The sequence below is a fragment of the Amphiura filiformis genome, chromosome 7, assembly GCF_039555335.1.
Source record: "Amphiura filiformis chromosome 7, Afil_fr2py, whole genome shotgun sequence".
NCBI classification, from domain to species: Eukaryota; Metazoa; Echinodermata; class Ophiuroidea; order Amphilepidida; family Amphiuridae; genus Amphiura; species Amphiura filiformis.
In genome coordinates, this window is record NC_092634.1 from 8,698,430 (window position 1) to 8,720,313 (window position 21,884).

A 21,884-nucleotide genomic window follows, 5' to 3' on the forward strand; every position below is an offset into this window, starting at 1 on the left:
AAGCGCTCTATGGTCATAAATCAGATGCAAAATAATGCTGCTTAGAAAATCAAGTGTTTCATAAAGTGTTTCATAAAACAATAAGTTCTAGGAATCGGCCACACGGGAGCACGTGTGGCCGAGTGGATAAGGCGCCCGACTCATAATCCATAGGTTGCGAGTTCGAGCCCCGCTCGTGCTAACGTGTTGTGTCCTTGGGCAAGGCACTTTATCCTCATAGCCTTTGGGAGTAGGGTGGGGTTGGGTTGGATTGGATGTTTGTATAGTTGTTTGTTTCAATGTTGCAATATTGGCGCTGAGTAAGCTGCTGCCTGCAAATTGCATTGTGTCTGTTTAGGTGTGTTTAATGTACAATTCTAGCAATTTGACCTGCGGGTCACCATTAGAGTTTGAAATAAAACCTTCCTTTTAAAGAATATACAAATGAAAAGGCTACTACTTGCAGAAGCTGAGATATGAGGGGGAGGCACTTTTTAGTGACCCTTATAGATCCATTCAAAGCAAAAGCAGTTTCACCAAGTTGCAATCTCAGATTTAGAGAATGATTGGATTTTGTCTTTTGCCTATCCAATATTGTGTCATTATGGATGGACTGGCCAATATTTTTCATAATGGCAATAAGAACCAGTTTGGTACCTACATGTATGAAAGGGGAACTTGGCATCAAATACATTTTACAGTGTTTCTATTCCATTGCACATTCATCATGCATTTCCCACAATGCAGTTCTCCCATTTCAAGTTCCTGTTCTGATTTGCTATCTAGTGCAACATGGGTCGATAGTGACGAAATGTTCCTTAATAAACATAGCACATCCAGATCTTGCAAAATATGTTTATTTCTTTCTATCCACCCATGTTTAGGCAGTCTATTCTCAAAATGAAAACAAAGGGAACCTGTATAAAGTAATAGGAGTGTCATTTGATGAAATGAGGTGATGTATCGCATTGCAAGGGATTCTGGGAAGGTACAATATCTTCTCTGGTTTTCAAGCAACCGTGTATACTGTTGTACTCACCATGCATATGGCACTTTCTTATGTTCTGTCATGACATAGTAGTTTTCTGTGGAAGGTAATGCTCTCATCAAACCAAAGTCACCTATCTTAATCTGCATGGAGAGAAGACAAAATTTGGCAAACGAAATTGAGTTGGTAATATAAGAATGGCTACTATATTTATTTTTAAAGAAAGTCCAGAGAGTATCGTAACATGGATGGAGCTACATAAATCTGTTTTTTCAAAAGTCCATTCCATTTGATTTCCTCAAGACAGTAGCATTCGTATGTGATACACAATTAAAGATGGTGTATACTCTTTTGAAAAGAATTTTTCACAAGTATGAGCACCCTCCTTTGTTATTTGAAGATCACCATGAGTACAAGACTCAGGGTCTTGGATTGCTATGTACTACAAAATGTACCAATTCTGAAATATGGGTACGAGAACTGGTTAGTTTAAAAGATAATGGAAGATCGATTGCAAGCAAATGAAATGTGGCAACTGAAATATTGACAAGTCACTTAATGAGAAAGTCAATAATACATAAAACTTGCAGTCCACATATGCTCTTGATGAAGATCCAGAAACTGCAACCCAATTTCCTTGGCCACTGTATGAGGAAAGAAGATCTAGGATTGTTTGTTTCTTACGGGGAAGATTAATGGAAGGAGAGACAGAAGGAGACAGAGGACAACATATCTTCAAAGCATAGCAGCCAGGACTGGTGTGAATAACATCAAGCTGTTGAGATTAACAAAGAACAGACATTCTGCGGTCACCAACATCACTGGATATGGCACATAGAGAAAGACACTCTTTTGAGTAAGTCAAATGGGCTATACATAAACCAAAAATCATGTGAATTAGATAATTTTAGCTTGTTTTCATTGTTGAAAGGGGTTCAATAATGTTACACCTTGGCTCAACAGAAATGAACAACTCTGCACTTGACGCATCTCCATATTTTTATACCACTCTGGCAGAAAGCTGCCCTCATTTAGCTGCCCTCGCAATGGACTATTCCATTAAAAATCCACACTCCCCCTGTGGAAGATTTAGCTAAAGTCTTCCACAGAGGGAGTATCAATTTTGAATAGAAAACACAATTGGGTAACTTCTATTTGAAATACTCACTCCAGTTGTGGAAGATATAGGTAAAGCCACAATACAGAGGGAGTATGGGTTTCAAAATGAATAACTCTGACCAATTACATTTGAAAAACATACTCCCCCTGTGGTAGATATTTCCAAAATCATCCACAGGGGTAGTGTGGATTTCAACTGGAATAGCCCAATATACAAATATGCAGACAAGTGGGTGCATTGTTATTAATTTCTGATGAACCACTATGTATCATGATTGAATCCCTAAATGAAATCACAGGAAAATGAAATCACAGGAAGAATGGTCTGGGATTCCAGTTTCAATGATTTTGACCCTTACTAATTCTATTATTAGTATCCTGTGCTGAAGCATTACAATGCATTCAGATTTGTCAAAAATGACTCACAAATAAGACAGTAATCACAGGAAAATGAAAAGCTGTCACACAAACTTACTTTTTCCATTGATGCCAGTAGTATATTTCTAGCAGCCAAGTCCCTGTGTATGCATCGTTTGGATTCCAAGTAGTTCATACCATTGGCTATCTGTATTGTGTAATCACATAGTGTCCCTAAGAGAAACCGCTCTGGTTCTGATCTGATACGATCCACTAACGCTCCAAGTGATGCTAGCTCTGTCACCTGAGAAAAGAAAGGAAGAATGGAAGGAAGGAATGATGAGTGAAAGAAGAAAACAGAAAACAGAAAATGAAGATTAGAGAGAGAAACAGAGAGGACGGAAGAAAGGAAGAAAACAAAAAAGGATTTTTTTTTCATTTAATTTCATTTTGTATATTATTGTACATAGGAACTTCATATTTAACAATAACTCCACATCATTACACCAGCACGTTAATTCCTACCTGAAGCATTCATACTCACCAACAGACTAAGAGGAAGGCTGGCAACAACTTGGACCTTCATGATCAACAAAGATCTCAAGAATTAAAAACTGAAATTTGGATCAGCAAAACTCAATGAACTAACTGATGGCATGGTGACCATTTTGGTACATAGAGTGAATCCCTGAATAAGTTCATCAGGACTGTTTGGTATCATACTATTGGTAAATTGTGTTTAAAAGTCCAACAATTAACTTATTTAATTTATTGGACTTGTAAACACAATTTACCAATAACATAGAGTGAATGTTATTCTGAACAACAGTGATAAGGTGTTACAGAAAAAGGACATCATAAATTTGCCAGACTAAATTATATGCTAAAAATCTGAAACCTATGAGCAGAATTAAATGATTAATTATGGAATTAGATTAAACTTGTTCTCTATTTAGATTTATTATGTGACAACATGTTGTCGCTTAAACATCTGTTCATTTTATAATAGTAACTGATGCATAATTGCACTCTATTCAGCATAAATTACACTGATACAGAGTATCAGAGTTAATTCAATCGCACTTTAATTAAGGTTCAAGTGTATAGCAATCACTCATAATATTTTAGTGATAGCAATTATTACAGATGACCTTATAGACATATGGCTCATCATGCCAAACAAACTATACACCATACAGGGCAAATACACTATGCAAATATCACGACTCAAGTCAAGTTAATTATATTAATTAAAACTACATTTGAAGATCCACACAGCAGGTATATGTTTTTAATAACATGAATAAAGATAATATAATTAGAGATAATAACATGAATAAACATAGGATAATTAGAGTGTAAATGATTTGGAACTGAACAGTTCCATTTTTAATTTCTAGGTCATTATGTCAAACTTGATGCAAACTAAAACCTACATGTATGCATGCATCCCATTGACAAATATTAGGTAACCTGTTCTGCATTATTTCAGAACACATTTAGTCTTTTTTACCTACTATTCTTGCCTCCCCTCTTCTCTTAGCCTGCCAAATTTACCTTGCCTGTACAGTAAATATATGTCAAATCCAAAATTTCAAACCTTTGATGGTTTGAATGTGAATACTTTTGAGCATTTTCAAACATAAGCCAAAATTACATGCATAAAAAAGTGTTCCTCCACCCTTTGCTTGCCTCTCCACTAAAATTCAGCCTCAGCCCTAGTAGTTGCACAATATATAGCAATTTACAGACAAGTTAAAAACATTGTTGAATTCTTTCAAAGTACAAAATAATATTTATTTTCTTAGGCCAATATATTGAATATAACACAGAAAACAATCTTATGTTATGACATATAAATTCACCATAATTCATAATCTAATCAATTTGCGAGCTTCCTGTAAATTTCCTTAAAAGTATCCATCTTAATTTTAAGAACAGCTAGCACACAGAAATATGCTTCAATATCATTATATAATATCATATTAGTTGTATGTACTGTACTTGCATCATTGCAGACTTATTTCCATGAACTGCTCATTACTAGACTCTACGTAATAAACATCCAATTACTAATGTCATATATCGTTCACACAAGATCATATGCCATCCATCCCTACCCAGAACACTATATGTGACCATCCACCATGAAGTGGTAGTAAAGTCGGCTCTAAGTCATTTTCTGTTTATTGCAGATTTTGAAAGAATTCACTTTCAGCTTTAAAATGACACCTCAACCAGCTTCATCTGACATCTGGAAATGAAGTTATGGTTCATCAGAGGTCAAATTCCTAATATACTTTACATAAAAATCCATATACTGTTTTTGATTGTATCTCAAAATGGAAAATGCCGACTTTACGACCAGTTTGTGGTGGATGGGCACATATGTGACCTGTTTCACGCCACAAGATTGTCAATTAGTTGGGCCTCCCTAAATGTCACAAAATATAATATGCTACAGACTAATTAGTTCCATACTCTGATCTCAGTGTAAAATGGCCTAGTTTATATACAATGTGATATGTACTGCATAGGAGTATGAAAATACAATATCAATCACATAAATTTGTAATCGGTTAATGTATTCAGAAACTAATACAGTCCTTTGATGGGCGGACAGACTTTTCGAGTAGAGTTGGTCGGTCAAAATTTTTTTCTGGAGGCTATAATGACACAGAAAGCTTGAACAATCTGGCAAAAATTTGATTTGTTGCGAACATATTTTGAAAATGTTCTGATTTTTTTTTCACAAATTTACAGTCAATATCATACATGATTTTAGCAAATTAAAAAAAAAATCCCCAAACGCAAAAGTCTGTAAAACAGAGGGTTTTTTTTCAATCGCTTATCCAAGTTTAAGGGAGTGTGATTATGTAGATATGCATGAGGAATGTTGCAATCTTCTATCACTGATTAACCACAGAAGTGATCTAAACTGACTGATCCTGTGCTTTGAGTGCAAGCACTAAATAGAAATTTATTCTAATAATATACAGAGTATTTAGGGAAAAAGTACCAAACAAACTAATAACAGCATTATCATATGGATGTACTTTTCCACCAAGGCACAGGAAAACCAAACACACACATCCCAACTCATAGTATCAATGGCAGCTATACTAGCTAGTTCATAGTGATTTTACGTACACTAGTGGCATGTTGTCCTTTATCTTATGGATGTGGATATAGCAAGGGAAACACCAAACTTCCTTGTTTATCCAACTACTTCCACATTGGTGTATCAATTCCCCTTTTGTTTCATCTTATTGTTACATTCTACCAGGCGACGTGCAAAAAGCTCTAAGCCCAAATCACTGGTCTGTCATATCAACAAAAAGCTGCACATTTTGCAGGATCAGAAATTTGGCGAGAATCCGAGCATCCATTCTCGCAAAGATTCTAAATGGATTCTCGTAAATATTTCAGTTCATCATACAAAGTTATATGGTGAGAATCCATGGATTCTTGCAAAATTCCACTGGGAGAAACAAAAAGGATTCTCGCACTTGATTCCGAATTTCTGACACTGTTTTGCCTCTTAACTCTCTACATGAGAATGTCGACTGCAGACGATAAGTTTCAATTTTTTTCATTCAAAAATTCCAAAATAGTAAATTTTCTTGAACATATTTGAAATCAGCATGAAAAATGCATTAAAATGAATACAAACTATTAAACCTAGTATTGGTTCAGTGGTTCTTAAGATAACTCTTGATATTTTTAGAAAATACTTCAAAACTTTGACTTTCTACGTTGAAGCCTACAGCTAGCACAAAGAGCATTAAACTTTGGTTTTTATGGGACAGGTAACTACTGAAAATCACCTGCAACAATGTTGACAAGTCACCCAATTCTTTTCTTAACCATTGGTTTATATGGGATAGGAAATGATCAAGTGACAGGGAAAATGTTTTAAAGTAGCCCAATTGGGCTGCAAAATAGCTGAGTTGGCAATACCACACTCTATGTGTGTAAATTGTGCAGCATTTCATACAACATGAAGGTCAATTGGTCAATGTTAAAATTAGAAATATGTGACAATCAAAAGAAAGTTTGTTTCCCTGTTGGCCATATGCACAACACATTACCTGTAGGTCAATTGTAGCATTTCGGTTGAACTTTTTTCTCTTAAATTGTTATTTTAGATTTAAAAAAAGTGTTATAAAAATGCCTCTTTGTAAATACTTCTTATACATGTAGACTAGATACCTTGTTCAACATATAAGTGGTAAAACAACTTAGGTTTTGTTACTGTGCTGCCCCCATCAATAATGTTCCACTTTACTCTTGCATAAAGCTACCACCAATCACAAATTACTTGTAGAAGCCCAATTAGTGTACAGGTGCAGCATCCAAAGTCATCAATACACAATGTAATCATAATGAGACTTGCCACTTCCAGCCTGAACAAAGTTAAGGATATGAATTCCATGAAAATCCATCTTTAGTTTTCCGAGAATCAAATCAATATCTGCAACTGATTTGCCATTGTAAGGATTTAAGGGTAGACGAGGTGTTGTTGGTCGAAGCAACCTAAAAATCGATTTACATTATGTACATCAATTGATGTTTTATTGAAAAATAACACCTTGATGTTTTGCAAAAGTTCATTCTACAAATCATATACCTTGCAAACTTGCTTAATTTATTGTTGTTAATGAGTTATGTACGTTTTACAAAAGTGTTGTTGTTTCAGCCCTCTATACAACGTAACTCAAGAACCGCAGCACCTATAAAAGTATATCTGTGATATTTTAATTCTTCTACACGCTCGCTATGAATTGAGCAATGCAGTTTTTGCCAAAGCTCACTACCATTCCTAAGATACTGTGAACTACCAAATCACAACAGTTTAAAATAGTTAATAACCTTAAGGTTACATTTCATTAATCCTCACTGAAACTAACCCCAAATAATAATAATAATATTCTGACATGTATACTAAACATGTAGTCGACTCTCCATCCACAGACGTCTTCAAGGCCAGAGCTGGAGATGTCACCTTCTACTAGCGCAGCCATCCACAACAATATTTTATTCCTGTATATAATTGTCACTGCACCTTCCAGCTCCACGCTCTTCCACATCAAACTTTTTTATCCTGTACATATATGCTGTTCAAGTGGAGCATGTTTTGCACCTGTATGTCTACAAATCAACCAATGTGCGTCGATACTCTTTTGAGGTTTTGCACAGTACCGGAAGAAGAAGAAGAAGAAGAAATACATTTGTGCTTAGTTTGACACAACATAAGCTCATTGCAAAGGAAAAAAGGAAATAAGTTTGGACTTCTTTGCTGTTCAAGGGTCAACACATATATGATCTCAATGCAATTTAAAATTGCCAATTTTCTGCTCAATTAACAATTTGTTTCTATCTTTGACAATAATTCAACAGCCGGTTGAATCTGGCTAAGATTACGCTTTTGATGCTCCAATTTATAGAAGTACAAATTAAATGCAATTTTCCGGTAACATAGCAGCATTTGGCAGTGATGGGATGCGGGAATTACCTAACTAATTCTACACTTCTGACTCATTCTGTTCATCACACTTGATCAGCACAAGATCCTGTAATAGACTTCCTATTACAACACATCTGTGATACGATTTTACCTCAAATCCTGACTAGAAGATACTGGCAGAGGAGTGCAAACAATCCTATACGTATTGCTCTTTCTATGACACCATGGGACTTTGATATATAAATGGTTTTCTGTAAATGATCAACCAACTGAACACCACATTTGAGGGGTGTTCAAAACATTTTGTTTTGGGACATGTCAAGCAGACTTTAAAATTGTGAATTCTTTATACATTAAGTTTACAAACCAATTTACCATTTTCAGAAAAAGTACCAATTTCCAGTTCCAAATAATTGTAGCAACCAATGGTTAGAAAAAAATATTGGTGACTTTTTCGACACGCTTCATCATAATCGATGTTAAATACCGTATTTCGTCAAATAAACGCCCCCCGGGGCGTTACATTTTCCCAAGGGGGGGGGGGGCGTTTATTAGAGGTCATTTTTAGCATGACAATTCCCGTTAAAATCATTAGGTAAGCTTAAAAGTCACGCTAAAATGACGCACTATGACCTTTTGACACTGACTTTTGGTTCACTTCCGGGTTTCGGATGCAGATTATTGACGCTATTATCAACCATGTGAGCAACTTGGTAAGCTTACTACACAAGATAGGATGGAAATATCGGCATTTTTGAAACATCTTGGTTGAAAAAAGTGGTGGGGGCGTTTATTTGAGGGGGGGCGACTATTTGACTAAATACGGTAGTTTCCTATCTCATACAAACCAATGGCAAAGGGAAATTTTTGGGTTATTTTGGGTAATTTAACTTGCCATTCAATCTGCTATCCCCTCCCCCTTTATATTATGCCCTGTATTCCAGTTGAAATCCCAACACCCGCTATGGAAGATATAATATTACTCTCCCACACATGAAGTGTGAATTTCAAATGGGGTTACCTGAATGGGTTACCCCATTTGAAATCTACACTCCCTGTGTGGGAGATTAAGGTCATGTCTTCCATAGGGGGGTATATGGATTTCAACTGGAATAGCCTATTTCTGCCTACTTCCTTCCATGTATACCTACTATGCCTACAAACACAGACTGACTTTGTGAAATTGCAACAAATAACTTCCAGAATTCTAACCACAAAGTCACTTTCAGCTTGAATATCAAAATATAATCATAGCATAGTACAATGACATTGATAAGCGACTTGAATCTCATGCTGAACTAATTTCTTATCATAAAAGACGGCAATATCCTGCAGAAATGAAGCCATTTATCTGATATCCACTTGACTAATATGTTGCAATATCTGTCACCTATCATATGCCTTGTTTAGTATCCACAACTCAAATATCACTTTAAGGAGTTCCAAATTTGGAAAAGACAGTGTTTTGTGGTTCATTTATGGAACCCCAGAAGATGTGTACTGTTGTTCTATGGTCCAAGTGCTGTGATGTAGGCCTACACATTTGTGACCTGTTCTGACAAAACCAGGAACAAGTCGCATTTTTGACATTTCATGATTTGAATACAAATGTACGCATTTGACGATAAGCTTGAAAATAATACCAAAATTATATAAATAGCATCAATACTTTGCAAGATATGGATAATTTTGTAAATGATATTTTTTGCCAAATTGCTATGGGCTAATGCTAATTGCTAATGGGCCTATTAGTTTCCTGCCTAACACAAGATTTAATAGGGATTATTATAGTTCAACTGTTAATTATTGATTTATAAACCTCATTTTAATAACTACTTTCAAGATTTTGAAAGTCCACTTTGTCCCACAGTCAAATACCATGAAATTGGGAATTCCAAAATTTGATTGTTTTTATGTGAATGTCATCATTAATGGCCTACAACTCAAAAACATGTCTGGCGACTTGTTCCGGGTTTTGTTGGAGCTGGTCACAATTTTGCTTCCAAAATCTGAATTGCTGGAGCAATTTAACTCTTGGAATTAAAGCTTGATATAAGAATGTTTGGGTGATGGGCCTCATTGGCAGGGAAAAAATCCAGTGTGTTACAGTAAGATCACACAACTTTAATATGATAAAAAAATAATAATTTCTATGTGTTTCTTACCATCATAAGAGGGGCAGATAACACCACTCCATACAATCTAACCAGGTTGGTATGGTCTAATAGATGCATAGAGTTGATTTCCTTCACAAAGTCTTCAAAGAAACCTGGTTGTCTAACAGTATCACTACGCAGACACTTCACTGCTACATTCACCTGCAAAAGAAAACACTTTCTTGTTATTATAATAGCTACAATTAGGTAACAACTCAAAAGTTTAATGACGTCCTAATTAAACAAAAGTGCTTTCGTTAGGAGGTTGACCTTCTCCTTCCCTCACTGTAAGTTAAGTGTGAAATATATTGAAAATTCTAACCTCAAAAGATCAACTTTAACAGATATTTTAACTATTTTTTTATAAACATAATCAGACTTTTTGATCCCTCTCCCTAACGAAAGGACTTTCATTTATACATGTAGGACGTCATCAAAGTTTTGAAGTTGTTCCTTATACATACATTAACCAGGGTCCAGGGATGTAAAATGCCTGAAATCTGTCAAAACCAGTGTGTATCACATTAGTGTTGCAGCACATTGCCTGAAAACAATAGAATGCCTGAAATCAATCCTGTAATTGCAGGAAAACTAACATCCCTCCGGTGCATCCCTTGAAAACATTTCATTTGTACATTTCCTCCATATGGTTTTTAAGTCAAGAAGTATGTATGTTTTAAACCTTTTCTGAAAAGTTGGTCATATAATTCTGTTAGGCAGTGCTGTACGGTGCGACCATTTTAGGCGCATTGGCGACTAGATTTTTTCTGATGGCGACTAAATATTCAATCCCTGGCGCCAATGGCGACCAACTATTGAAGCTTTTAATCACCAGCAAATGCAAAAATGTACGTATGTAGCATTCAAGAGTATGAATGTATGCTATGAATATATGCATTTGTCATGTCTCAATGGGGACTTCCTGGAAAACATATAGGCCTACACTGTACATGCTGTATAGAGTACATGTATGTAGTGTTCAATTGGAATATGTAGATTGAGTACAGCAGCTATCAAATTCAACGCACATGGCTGCACCTCAGATTTTTTACCTGATGGGAGCAAAATTTGGGCGCCTAAATTTATAAAGTTAGGAGCCATTGGCACCGTACAGCACTGCTGTTAGGTAAGTGGTTCTTGAAAACCAATTTGATTTAGGGATTCAATCATGTTTCACCGTTGTTCATCACCGTTTAACAACGATGCGGCCGCGTCGTCTGCGTGGTTTACTTTGCGAGGGCAGCTTTTCCCTTTCAACAAAGAAAAGAAGCTAAAGATAGTAACGCGTAGTCTCGCTCGCGTTCAAGCGTATACGCTACAGTAAAAGTGTGGATTCATCACGGATTAACAACGGTTGGCTCCTGTACAAAGGTATAGGAGGAGTTGTTGATTTTGTGATCAAGATGAGATAACCTATCATTTTTCAAGATGACATAACCTGTCCTCTTGATCTCCTTGTGATTACTCTATGACATAATCTGTCATCAAAAGCTCAAAATGTGAAAATATTGGATTGGTCAATGAAACAAATAACCAACTGTCTGAAACAAATTAGACTTGTTTGGACAACTCAGGGATACAGGTAATTGATACATTTCCTGAAAATGGAACTGGCCCTTGGCCATATGGCAGAGCGCTTGTGTGTGACATCAAACATTTATAGGAGTTTGTCCGGGGGATAGGCCAGGGATATCACTCCCTCCCTAACAAATGTATTTGTTCTTTTTATGATGAAATATCATCATCCAACTCCAGAAATGTAAAAAAAAAAAATTATATGAGGAGATGATTGAATCTGTAATGGCTTAAAATTAATGATTTTGGTTAGAATTCAGAAATATCCTAGAGGCAATGGTTTATTTTCTTTATAACATTTGGTCAAAGCCAGGCAAAGCCCAATAGTGCTCAGCAGCTACTGAATTAAAAGGATGCCAACCGAATATGATGGGACAGGGATATGGGAAGAGGTCCAATTTTAGAAGCAGGGGGAAAACCAGACCACTCGGAGAAAAACCTGTCAGGACAAGCATGGATCCGCAACCAAACTCACATGTGGCAACGCCGGGAATTGAACCCAGGCCACAGCGGTGAGAAGTGAGTGAGACAACCACTACACTACCTCGTCCTCCCTGGACTGGAATGTGCTATTCTAGTTGGAATCCATACAACCCCTATGAAAGACATGATCTTAATATCTTACACAGTGGTATAAATTTCAAATGGAGTCACCCATTCAGGTAACCTCACATGAAATTCACACTCATTCTGTTGAAGATTAAGGCCATGTCTTCGATTTAGGGGTGTATGGATGTCAACCCTACCTTGCTGCCCTGTGGTGTGGTCCATACTCCTTTGCGTACCAACCCAAATGATCCATCTCCTATTTTTTCCGCCAGACTCAGCTCTGCTTCACCTATCAAACAAGTCAGGGTAGAGATCTTCTTAGGGGTCACTGGCTCTGACATGGTACCCCCTGGACCTTTGGGTTTGACCCGCGGTTGAGTGTCCCCTCGTCTGTTTAAAACCTGATGATGTAAAAATAAAGGTATTCATTAAAAAGTTGTTTAAATTATTACATATTTCAGGGTAATGTCGCCTTAGTTATGGTCCTATTCTAAGACAATGCTCAGACATGGTATCCACTGGACCTTTGGGATTGCCCAACATTGGGTTGCCCTGGTTTTGAGTTTCTCTTCATCTATTTAAATCCTGTAATATGAGGGTAAATGCATTTTGAAAGTTGGAATAAATTATTACATTTTCACAGCATAATAAACCAATAGACCCAAATTAACCTTATTTGGATCAAATTTGTGTAAAAAATACACACATTTGTCCTGATAAAGTGACTTTGGGAGGGGGAATGCAGCACAATGTCTAATTATGCCCTACTTGAAAAGGTTTCCCAGTTTGCTGCCACACTGCTGTCATCACCACCACCGCCTTGATTGAAAAGTGAAAAGTAAGTTGTGGTATGGCCAATTTATAGTTACAACGGTATCACCAAAATTGAAAATTTAGTTTGCAGAATTAAGTAAAATTTAATATTATGCCTGTCAATCAAATCGTTAAACATGTAAACCCTATAAAGCATGTACTCAACGTTGTAGAGGACACACCACGACTTACAATTGTGCCATTCTTCTCTGTACAAGGTAAATGCCACATCCTTCTGTAACAACTCCTAAACCCTATTGTTCTTACTTAAATTATTCAAATAGAAGTACAACCCTCAGGGGTTATTGTTGGTAATTGTTCCCTATTTTACTTGGCTAACAACTTGAGAAATTGCAGTGTTTTCATGGTATGTTGATTATTGTGACAAGTTGAGAGGGATTTTCGGATTTCCGTTTTGTGTAAGGTGTGGAATGTTTTGAGTAGATGTTCAAGTATTTATTCAAGACATTGTCAGTTGTCAAGGATAGCCTTGATTGCCTGTCTTTCAGACTGATGTATCAGGCAATGATTTGAAGGTTTTGAAAACTTTGAGTAAAATGCAAATGACTTAGAGTGTGATAAAATATTTATGGACAAAACAAATTATACATTTTGGAGCTTACAAACTATCAATAAAGAAAAGGGGGAAGGTATACCAACTTGACATGGGGAAACAAGTAAAATACAGACTAGACGGTACGCAGAAGCACAGAAGTAGGTAAAGTTCGATAGTCAAAAGTTACCAATTCCAAGGCAAGTGGGATCAATGGGAATACAAAAGTGCACTGGAACAAATGATTAACATCACTGTGCACATAAGCAGACCTAAGATACTCATTGAGCATGTTTGAGAGAAACTCAATAAGTATCTTTGAGCAGACACAATAAACCAAACAACAAATGTAGGCACAAAAACAGGCAAAGTTTGATGGCCAAAAATTACCAATTCCACAGCCCACAGAAGTGTCAGGAAAACAGCACAAACATATGAATCTAAGATTATGTGGCAAATCTGAACTTAAATCTACGTAAAAAATCCAAAAGCTGTATTTTAGATTGAGATGTGATATAATGCAATTGCAAGAACTGAAACCTTAACTTGCCACAGGCTTTGACTTTAATGCTGTCTAAGTCTGGCCACATTCATGAATAGTCATTGAAGCTTTAAAGGTACAAGTGTAATTGAATTGGTTTAGTAAATTTTCAAAGAAACCAGAATGTCTGACTAATTTTTAGATTGACTTTGTTACTTAAAGTTAGGATAAAAATGTTGATAGTTACGATGAAAATATTATAAGGAGGAATAATAAACAGAGTAATTTACCTGATGACAAAATGAACCATGTGACATGCCAAAATAAAAAAAGAAAAGAAAATTAAACTCACAAATTATCTCTCAATTTCCCTTTTGTCACTGTTACTGTATTTCATTCAAATTGTATTTAGTGGGTAAATGACAAAACCAAGACAGGGGGGTCTTCATAGTGGGGTGGTTCTAAGTGGAAGTGAGGGTGAAGGGATGACCAGATTCAGGGTGCATTTGCAGCCATTTAATTTTTAGACTTGGGGTGCCTTTACAGTTATTGATTATTGGTTATATATGGTTACTGATGGTCCTCAATTTTCATGAAAATTTGGTAATGTTGTCTTTTCAAAGTGTTCTTGAAAAAACCCGAATTTTTCATCATTTTTAGCAAAATTTCTGAAAATCTTAAAAAATTTGATATAATTTCTGTTTTTCGTCAAATTTGGTGTAAAGTCAGGTAGTATTTCTGGGTCCCAGCCCGCATCCACCCAAATCAAAGTTGAGACCCCCCCCCCCCACCGGGACAAAAAGTCTATGCAAATACATACAGATCTGTCATACATCATGTTTTACCAGAATAACCCTAAGGACTGGATGACACTTCACTAAAACAATTTCCCTTTACTACAGATCCTGGTATTGCATACAGTGTGTGGTTGACCACTGTTCCCACATAATTTAAAATTGGGATTTATGAAAGGAAATATATAGCACCACTCTGTTGGCCTAATCACTATGGAAGTAGGCAAAGTTATGATCCATCCTATGTTTCTGTTTATATAGCCCACTGCCTCATAGTTTCCTATGGATTTCAACTGGGTCCTGGTAAAAAGTTCAAGTTAAGGTCATTATCATGCCTGATGATGATTATAGATATTAGAATTTGTTCATTTTCAAAACAAAGTGAAAATTATGTCACATTTGATACAATTGCAAGTTCTAAATAGTGACCAATATCCCGTATCACAGATCCCATTGTGTAATGGGGGTACTACTCACATAGTAATGGCATGCATACAGGAATGTGCCACTTCAATGGATAGGTTTTTCACACAGGATCTCTAGACATGAATGATGAATCTAGCTATGTTTTGAACACAAAAATTGGATTTTTAAAAATATTTCTGTGCTAAACGCAAAAAAAAACATATTACTTTTTAATACTATTTTCAAGCTCAAATCCTTAGATATGGGTCCTTATTTTCTGAAAAAGGGTAAAATTACCCTTGGAAATAAGTAAGGGTTCAGAAGCTCAAGCCGCACATCCCTGTTAAAAAATAATCCAAGTAACCCAGGTGTGTTATGCTCGATAACAGAAATATTATCAATTTTAATAACTTTTACACAAAAACAACTTTTGGAAAATTTGAATTTGAATCACTTTTTTCCAAACATTCCAAACCAATAACCTGTACATTGAATATTGTATGAATCACACACAAACCTTTCATTTTTTGTCACAAACACCTGACACACAATGGGCTATTATATTTGAAGCCACATTCCCTGTGGAAGATTTAGCTTAAGTCTTCCACAGAGGGAGGAGTATGGGTTTCAAAAAGAAGTCAATTGATTGATACTGACGTTGTAGTTCTAGATGTAGGTAAAGCCATATAAAGGGGGAGTATGGCTTAACCTTTGTCAATTCCATTTGAAAAACATACTCCCTAGATGTGGAAGATTTTTCTTTAATCTTCCACACAGCTTTGACAGATTTCAATAGGAAAAGCCACAATAAACAAACTAAACTTCACATTCCCTTCACTGTAGTCAACTTAGACAACCAAAATTAGCTTGAAATCACTGAAAAAGTGCCATTTCTGGGAAAACAGTACAAATATACAGTTTCAGAACAAACTTCCTGTCACTTTCTCATCTCTACCACATCTTTTCTCAATAATCATGTGAGCAACTCATGATCCATACATTTTGAAATTTTAGTTTAATGATGTATATCAAATATCTCCCTTGGTAGAAACATTACCATGATTACATTACATTTCTTCTGACCATTTCTTTTCATAGTTCTGAATCATTGCGCAAATTGAGGTTTCCTAAATTGGAGTGGATGTGAAAAAAAAATCCAAAACCAACTTTCATTTTGTGCATTTATGATCCACATCCTTCATTTGTCATCATCTTGCTTCAACCTTACTTTTCCTTTATTTCTTCATTTCATCATTTCTAAAATTAAATAACTTTTGTTTCCTGTGGATGCCAATATTTTGTTTTGAGTAGCAATTTTAATGTATTTAATTTTCTATTCCAGAAACCCAGAAAAAGTAACATTTCCACGTATAAAATGCCTCATAAAATATTATCACAATATTGTTCTCATAGAGTTTGTCATAAGGCCAAAAACAACACGTATGTTTCAAAGCTTGTAAAGATTCAAAAATCCAATATGGAATGTGTTTTTCCCTGTGACTCAAACTCAGTCAAAATAAGCTTGAGATACCTGCAACTTTCAAAACTTATATTCTTACACACATAATTGAAAACATGCAACAAATGCTTCTACAACATATTTTATACCAATAATTTTGAGTATTTGTGTAACAAAAATAATTGTGCAGCAGCTTTGAGAGATACTAAATTTGTTGGCGTAAGCATGGTGAAAAACCTACTGTGCAACTGATTTGACAAAATTTGGTATTTACAGCATACTTTATATAATCTTTGCACAAACACAAATAAATCAAAAAACAAATCTTGCTTTTTTTCCTGTACTTTATTTTTAGCTTTATATTTATATCCAAAATGTGAGATGGAAGGCCAAGATATTTTGTACAAATGTGCCACATTGTATAATTTGCAATTTGAGGGAAGTTTTAGAATAATGACCACCACTGTCAAACCCAGGGTTGTAGCTACGCTGGCGCTGCGGGCGGGGCCGCCGGGCACCGGCCCGGCACCCGGCACCAAAAAAAAAAAAATGATTTTTTCATCATAAGAGGAGCAACAAAAATTTTTTTTAGGGGGTGATACCCTTAAGCGGGCCCCTGGACCCCGGCCGTGAAGTGCGAGAGCTCCACGCGCACGCGCTCGGCTTCAAGCAATAATTTGCCACCTGGCATAGAAATTGGCCTAGCTACAACCCTGGTCAAACCTAATCCTAACCTCAAAACATAACCCTAATTCTAACCTTAAAACACAACCCTAATCTCTTAGCACCCTGAATTCTACATTATTTTAAAAAGCCTTCCAATTTCAAAACTGGTACTACAAATCAGAAAAGAAGGGAATCAATTCAGGATTACAAATTGCACCTTTACTTTGCTTGGGTTTTTAATAGCCTAATTTAATTTTTTTTTTCCAAAACATTTGTTGCCTCTTATCGCCTGTCATGCATAGGTTAAAATGTTTATTTTGGCCTACACTTCTCTACTTTTCTAATAAATTGAATTTTCAAAGTTTTCAAGCTTGTTTTTGTTTTCTTGACATCTAAATTTCTGCCTGAACTATTTGCAATCCTATGCCATGTTATAACATCTATGCTTGACTTAGCAAATCAAAGGTGTACCCATAATAGGATCAGTAATCCCATTGGCATCTTGTAAACATGTTTTCAACATAGGGTCCCTTTGAATTCTTCCTTCATATTTTTGCTTGCGTAAACAAGAATGACAAAATATGACTTCTTGAAAGTACAGTTTTCGATAATTGGCAGATGTCATACATTTTCCAACAAGGTGCTTATTGCGGTAAATGTATAAAAAATATTGTTCCTTTTTAGTTGTTTTCTATGCTGAATTATTTAGAGGGTGGTCAAAATGTATGAATCTGCTGCAAATATCTTGGCCAGAGATAAGACTTGATATTGCCAAAAAAATCTGAAATGCCTAATCAAGTCTCTAATGTACTTTTCCAATCCTTTTGCATACATATTTCAGAATAGAAATAAGAAAATACCCACAATATGGACAGAACAGTGAGATGGGGGTAAGGGGTTGAGCAAGGGGGGTGTGCACGTAAGCTCACACAGCCATGAAGCGGCCTACAAGCAATTTTGTAATTTCAGAGAGGGCTTGTCATGGTCCCTTATGCACTGAACAAGTGCTATTTGAGTAGGGATGTGCCTCAGAGAACCTGCAAGTGGACCCCTATTAATTCCAAAAAGATTACACCAATTTTAACAGAACAGATTTTGGGGCGAACTTTAAGTATTTTAAAATACAAATTGGGCTTCAGATAGGGGTAGGGCCTATATATTTTATTTTAGAAACATTTGAGGAAACAAATCACCAATTACCAAAATTGACTGTGAGGAGACCATTTTTATACCAGAAAGCCAAAATTGGTACCAATGGCACATCGCCCTATGGTCATTTGTACAAAAAATGTACAAGTTTATGAAAATCCATCCCAATTAGTATAAAACATGTTGTACACAGCTACACATTGCATACAGAATACAGTGACCCAATGCCTGTAAAAGTTATTGGTCACAAAATATCGACAATATCATCTTTGCTAAATTACCAAATATTATATACTCACACAAACTTGCATTCTCTCCTTCATGGTTCTCCAAAAGTACAGAAAAAACTACAGGAAAAAGTTGACAAATTGCAGATCTAACTGAAGATAGCTATTTCCGCACAACCAAAGTTGATTAACACCAAGAACAGCACAGTCTTAGTAATTAATTTGCCATGTATTTTGGCCTCCAAATTGATACATTTTCCACAAATTCAATGGATCAACACTAATAACAAATGTTGCATTCTGTTGAAATTTACTATGTAAGCAATTTTGTTACTGAACACTTCAGAATATATACAAATGTAGAAGGTAATATAATTAAAAATGTAAAAAAGTCACAAAATCTGTAAAATTTTTTGAGGTGCTCCTCTGCTATGAGTATCAACAAGATAGATGTACATGTACACCTCTCTGTACTCTGATATTTCAGCTCCAAACTGTGGTTCACTGGTCAGGAGAGTATCAGTCCACATTGATTCATGATCCACTATGGTCTATCAAATTCTGATTCATAACACCAAGTATTCTTCTCCATTGGAGGAAACCACCACTATTCGCATGGGGGTGTGTATTATGTACCAACAACTTCCTTCTTCACCAGTGGTCTGCAACTGTGTAAGTTTATTTTAGCGCTCCAGGCAGTGGAACTTGTTTCCACCTAAGGACCACTTCCGATGAGTGGTTTAGCCTTTCACACTTGGCTGATCAGTTACTATTAGAATTTTTAGAAAGGAAATTTTTGCCAGTTTTATTTTCATCTTGATGATTTATATAGGCCTATATTTTTCACAGCATTTCTCCAACATATTTTATTTTAAACTACATGTAACAATATCGGAGGTTAAATTGAATTTGTCATAATTTATGTTCAAGTTGCTGCATATTTGCATTTTTGGAAAGTTTTTTGTCAAAGACTAATTTGTTGTTCAAATAATATGTTTGATTTAAGCACATATTCCTAAAAACTGATACTCCAAAATTTGTCTCATGATGTATAAATATATGTAGGTACATCTAGGGTCTGTGATTTAGGAAGTATTTTTTCAAAAACCAAATTCCAGTCTAAATTACCAGCACAAAAATTCCATTCATAAATGTATTGTTTTATACAATACCTACCTCACCTGAGTTGGTGTCACCAGCACTTAATTGTTAAATTTGAGGTTTTGAAATATTTCACACAGTTACCTAGCAACTTACAACAGTACAAAACGCTCTACGGGGGTTTGAAAATCTGAGAAACTTTCTGTAATTATCAGGTGTAAATATGAAAATTGAATAGATAGTTGAACCCACACAAATAATTTCTCTTGTTTACATTGAATGCATCATGGTGTTTACTGTAAACAGTATTATTTGTTTGGTGGTAACCAACTTGAAGTATAAAAACAGGGAAAATCTGTTCCAACTGACCAGTAGGGAACCAAAGAATGGATCCAAAAGAATACAACAGTGTCACACTAACAATGGCTAAAATTAAAAACAGGGAAATATGACACAACATTTAATGGGGGAGTAACACAAAATATATAAACAGAGTTTAAAAACCCTGCTACTTCAACTTGAAGTAGCCTGTGGATACCAAATGTTAGAAAGAAAACCCAAGTTAAAAGATTTAATATAAAACATATAAAAGGAAGACTGGTATAAATTTAAATCTAAAGACTAGATTAATTAATTTTTGACATTGGAGAAATGGTGAGAAATGCATACATTTCAGAACGTTGGCAGCATGCATTAAAATGACAAGTGAACGATTGTACCATTAATTTTAAGAAAAAAGAGCAAAGGAACTACTTTTTAAACTAAACTGTTAAAAAAAGCAACTTCTAGAGGGTAAATTATCCACTTTTACATGTAAGCAAATTTAGTTTGGAAAAAGATCCAGTAGGCCTATATTTTAAAAATTGTCGCACTTCTGCAAAAAATAAAATCAATGAGAAAATCTTGTTTCCATGAAATATAGTTTTCTTTCACTCAAAACATGTTTTCTGTTTGTCCTAAAAATTTGAATTTCAAGCACTTTTGAATCTCTACTAGCAGACTACAAGTAGCAGTAGTTAGAATAAAGATATTATTGTGTTTACCAACTGGCATTAAGCAAAGAAGAATGCACACACGGTAAACAAAATGTCACGGCCAATTATAGGAATCTCATTTAACATGGCGCATGTTACTCAGAAAACGCAACTCGTAAAATATCATCAGACAAAACATATGAAGAAATTAAGTGCAACACATCGTCAGTCAAGTGGCAAGTACGAAGCCTTTCTGTGAAATGGTATGACGTCCAGACTTGAATGACGATATATGATAGCATCAAGTACACATCAACACAATAGCAAATGCACTAGTGGAGGCATTGTGGGTCTTAACTGAACAATCACTTGGAAATATTTAAGGGGGTTTATTTTTGATACTTTGACCCTGTTTATTTATTCTCCATTTCTAAACATTGGAGCTACATGCGTGTCAGATTTCAAGTTATGTTATGCAACACATTTCTCAAATCTTTTCTTAACCCAAGTTTTAACATTTGATGTCAGTATGAGAAATTGTGATTTTAACCCCACCAGATATCATTCTTTTAAGGGGGTACTACACCCATGTGGTAAATTTGTGACTATTTTTGCATTTTTCTCAAAAAATAATAGCACACTGGTAACAAAGGTTACGTATATTATTGGGGCAAGGAATCCAATTACTACACTGAAATTTCAGTGACTCAGGACAAGCGGTTCATTATTTATGATAGAAAATGAGGTACATCCAAGCTGTACCTTATTTCTCATCATAAATAACGAACCGCCTGTCTTGGGTCACTGAAATTCCACTGTAATAACTGGATTCCTTGCCCCTATAATATACATAACTTTGGTTACCACTGTGTTATTACCTTTTGAGAAAAATGCAAAAATAGACACAAATTTATCGAGGGGTGTAGTACCCCCTTAAAGTGACTTGAAAGCCATGGGAGCCATCATGCATCAGCCATGGCTTGACACCTTTTCTATTCATGTACATTGTATTCTGAGCCTGACTGCTGGGATGTATTGAAAATCTGAAAATATTTCAGTGTTTCCCTTCAGA

The 21,884-nt window shown here is 35.6% G+C and overlaps 1 protein-coding gene across 1 annotated transcript in view; it reads right to left on the bottom strand.

The window, feature by feature from the left end:
* Positions 1–21,884, bottom strand: part of LOC140156467 (uncharacterized) — a 57,259-nt gene that overhangs the window by 22,830 nt on the left and 12,545 nt on the right. The window contains exons 3-6 of the mRNA XM_072179410.1: positions 12,388–12,591; positions 10,076–10,228; positions 2,562–2,747; positions 1,019–1,110 (exon numbers count right to left, since the gene is read on the bottom strand). Of these exons, the coding sequence (XP_072035511.1) occupies positions 1,019–1,110; positions 2,562–2,747; positions 10,076–10,228; positions 12,388–12,591 (635 nt within the window). The remainder of the gene's footprint in view (positions 1–1,018; positions 1,111–2,561; positions 2,748–10,075; positions 10,229–12,387; positions 12,592–21,884) is intronic.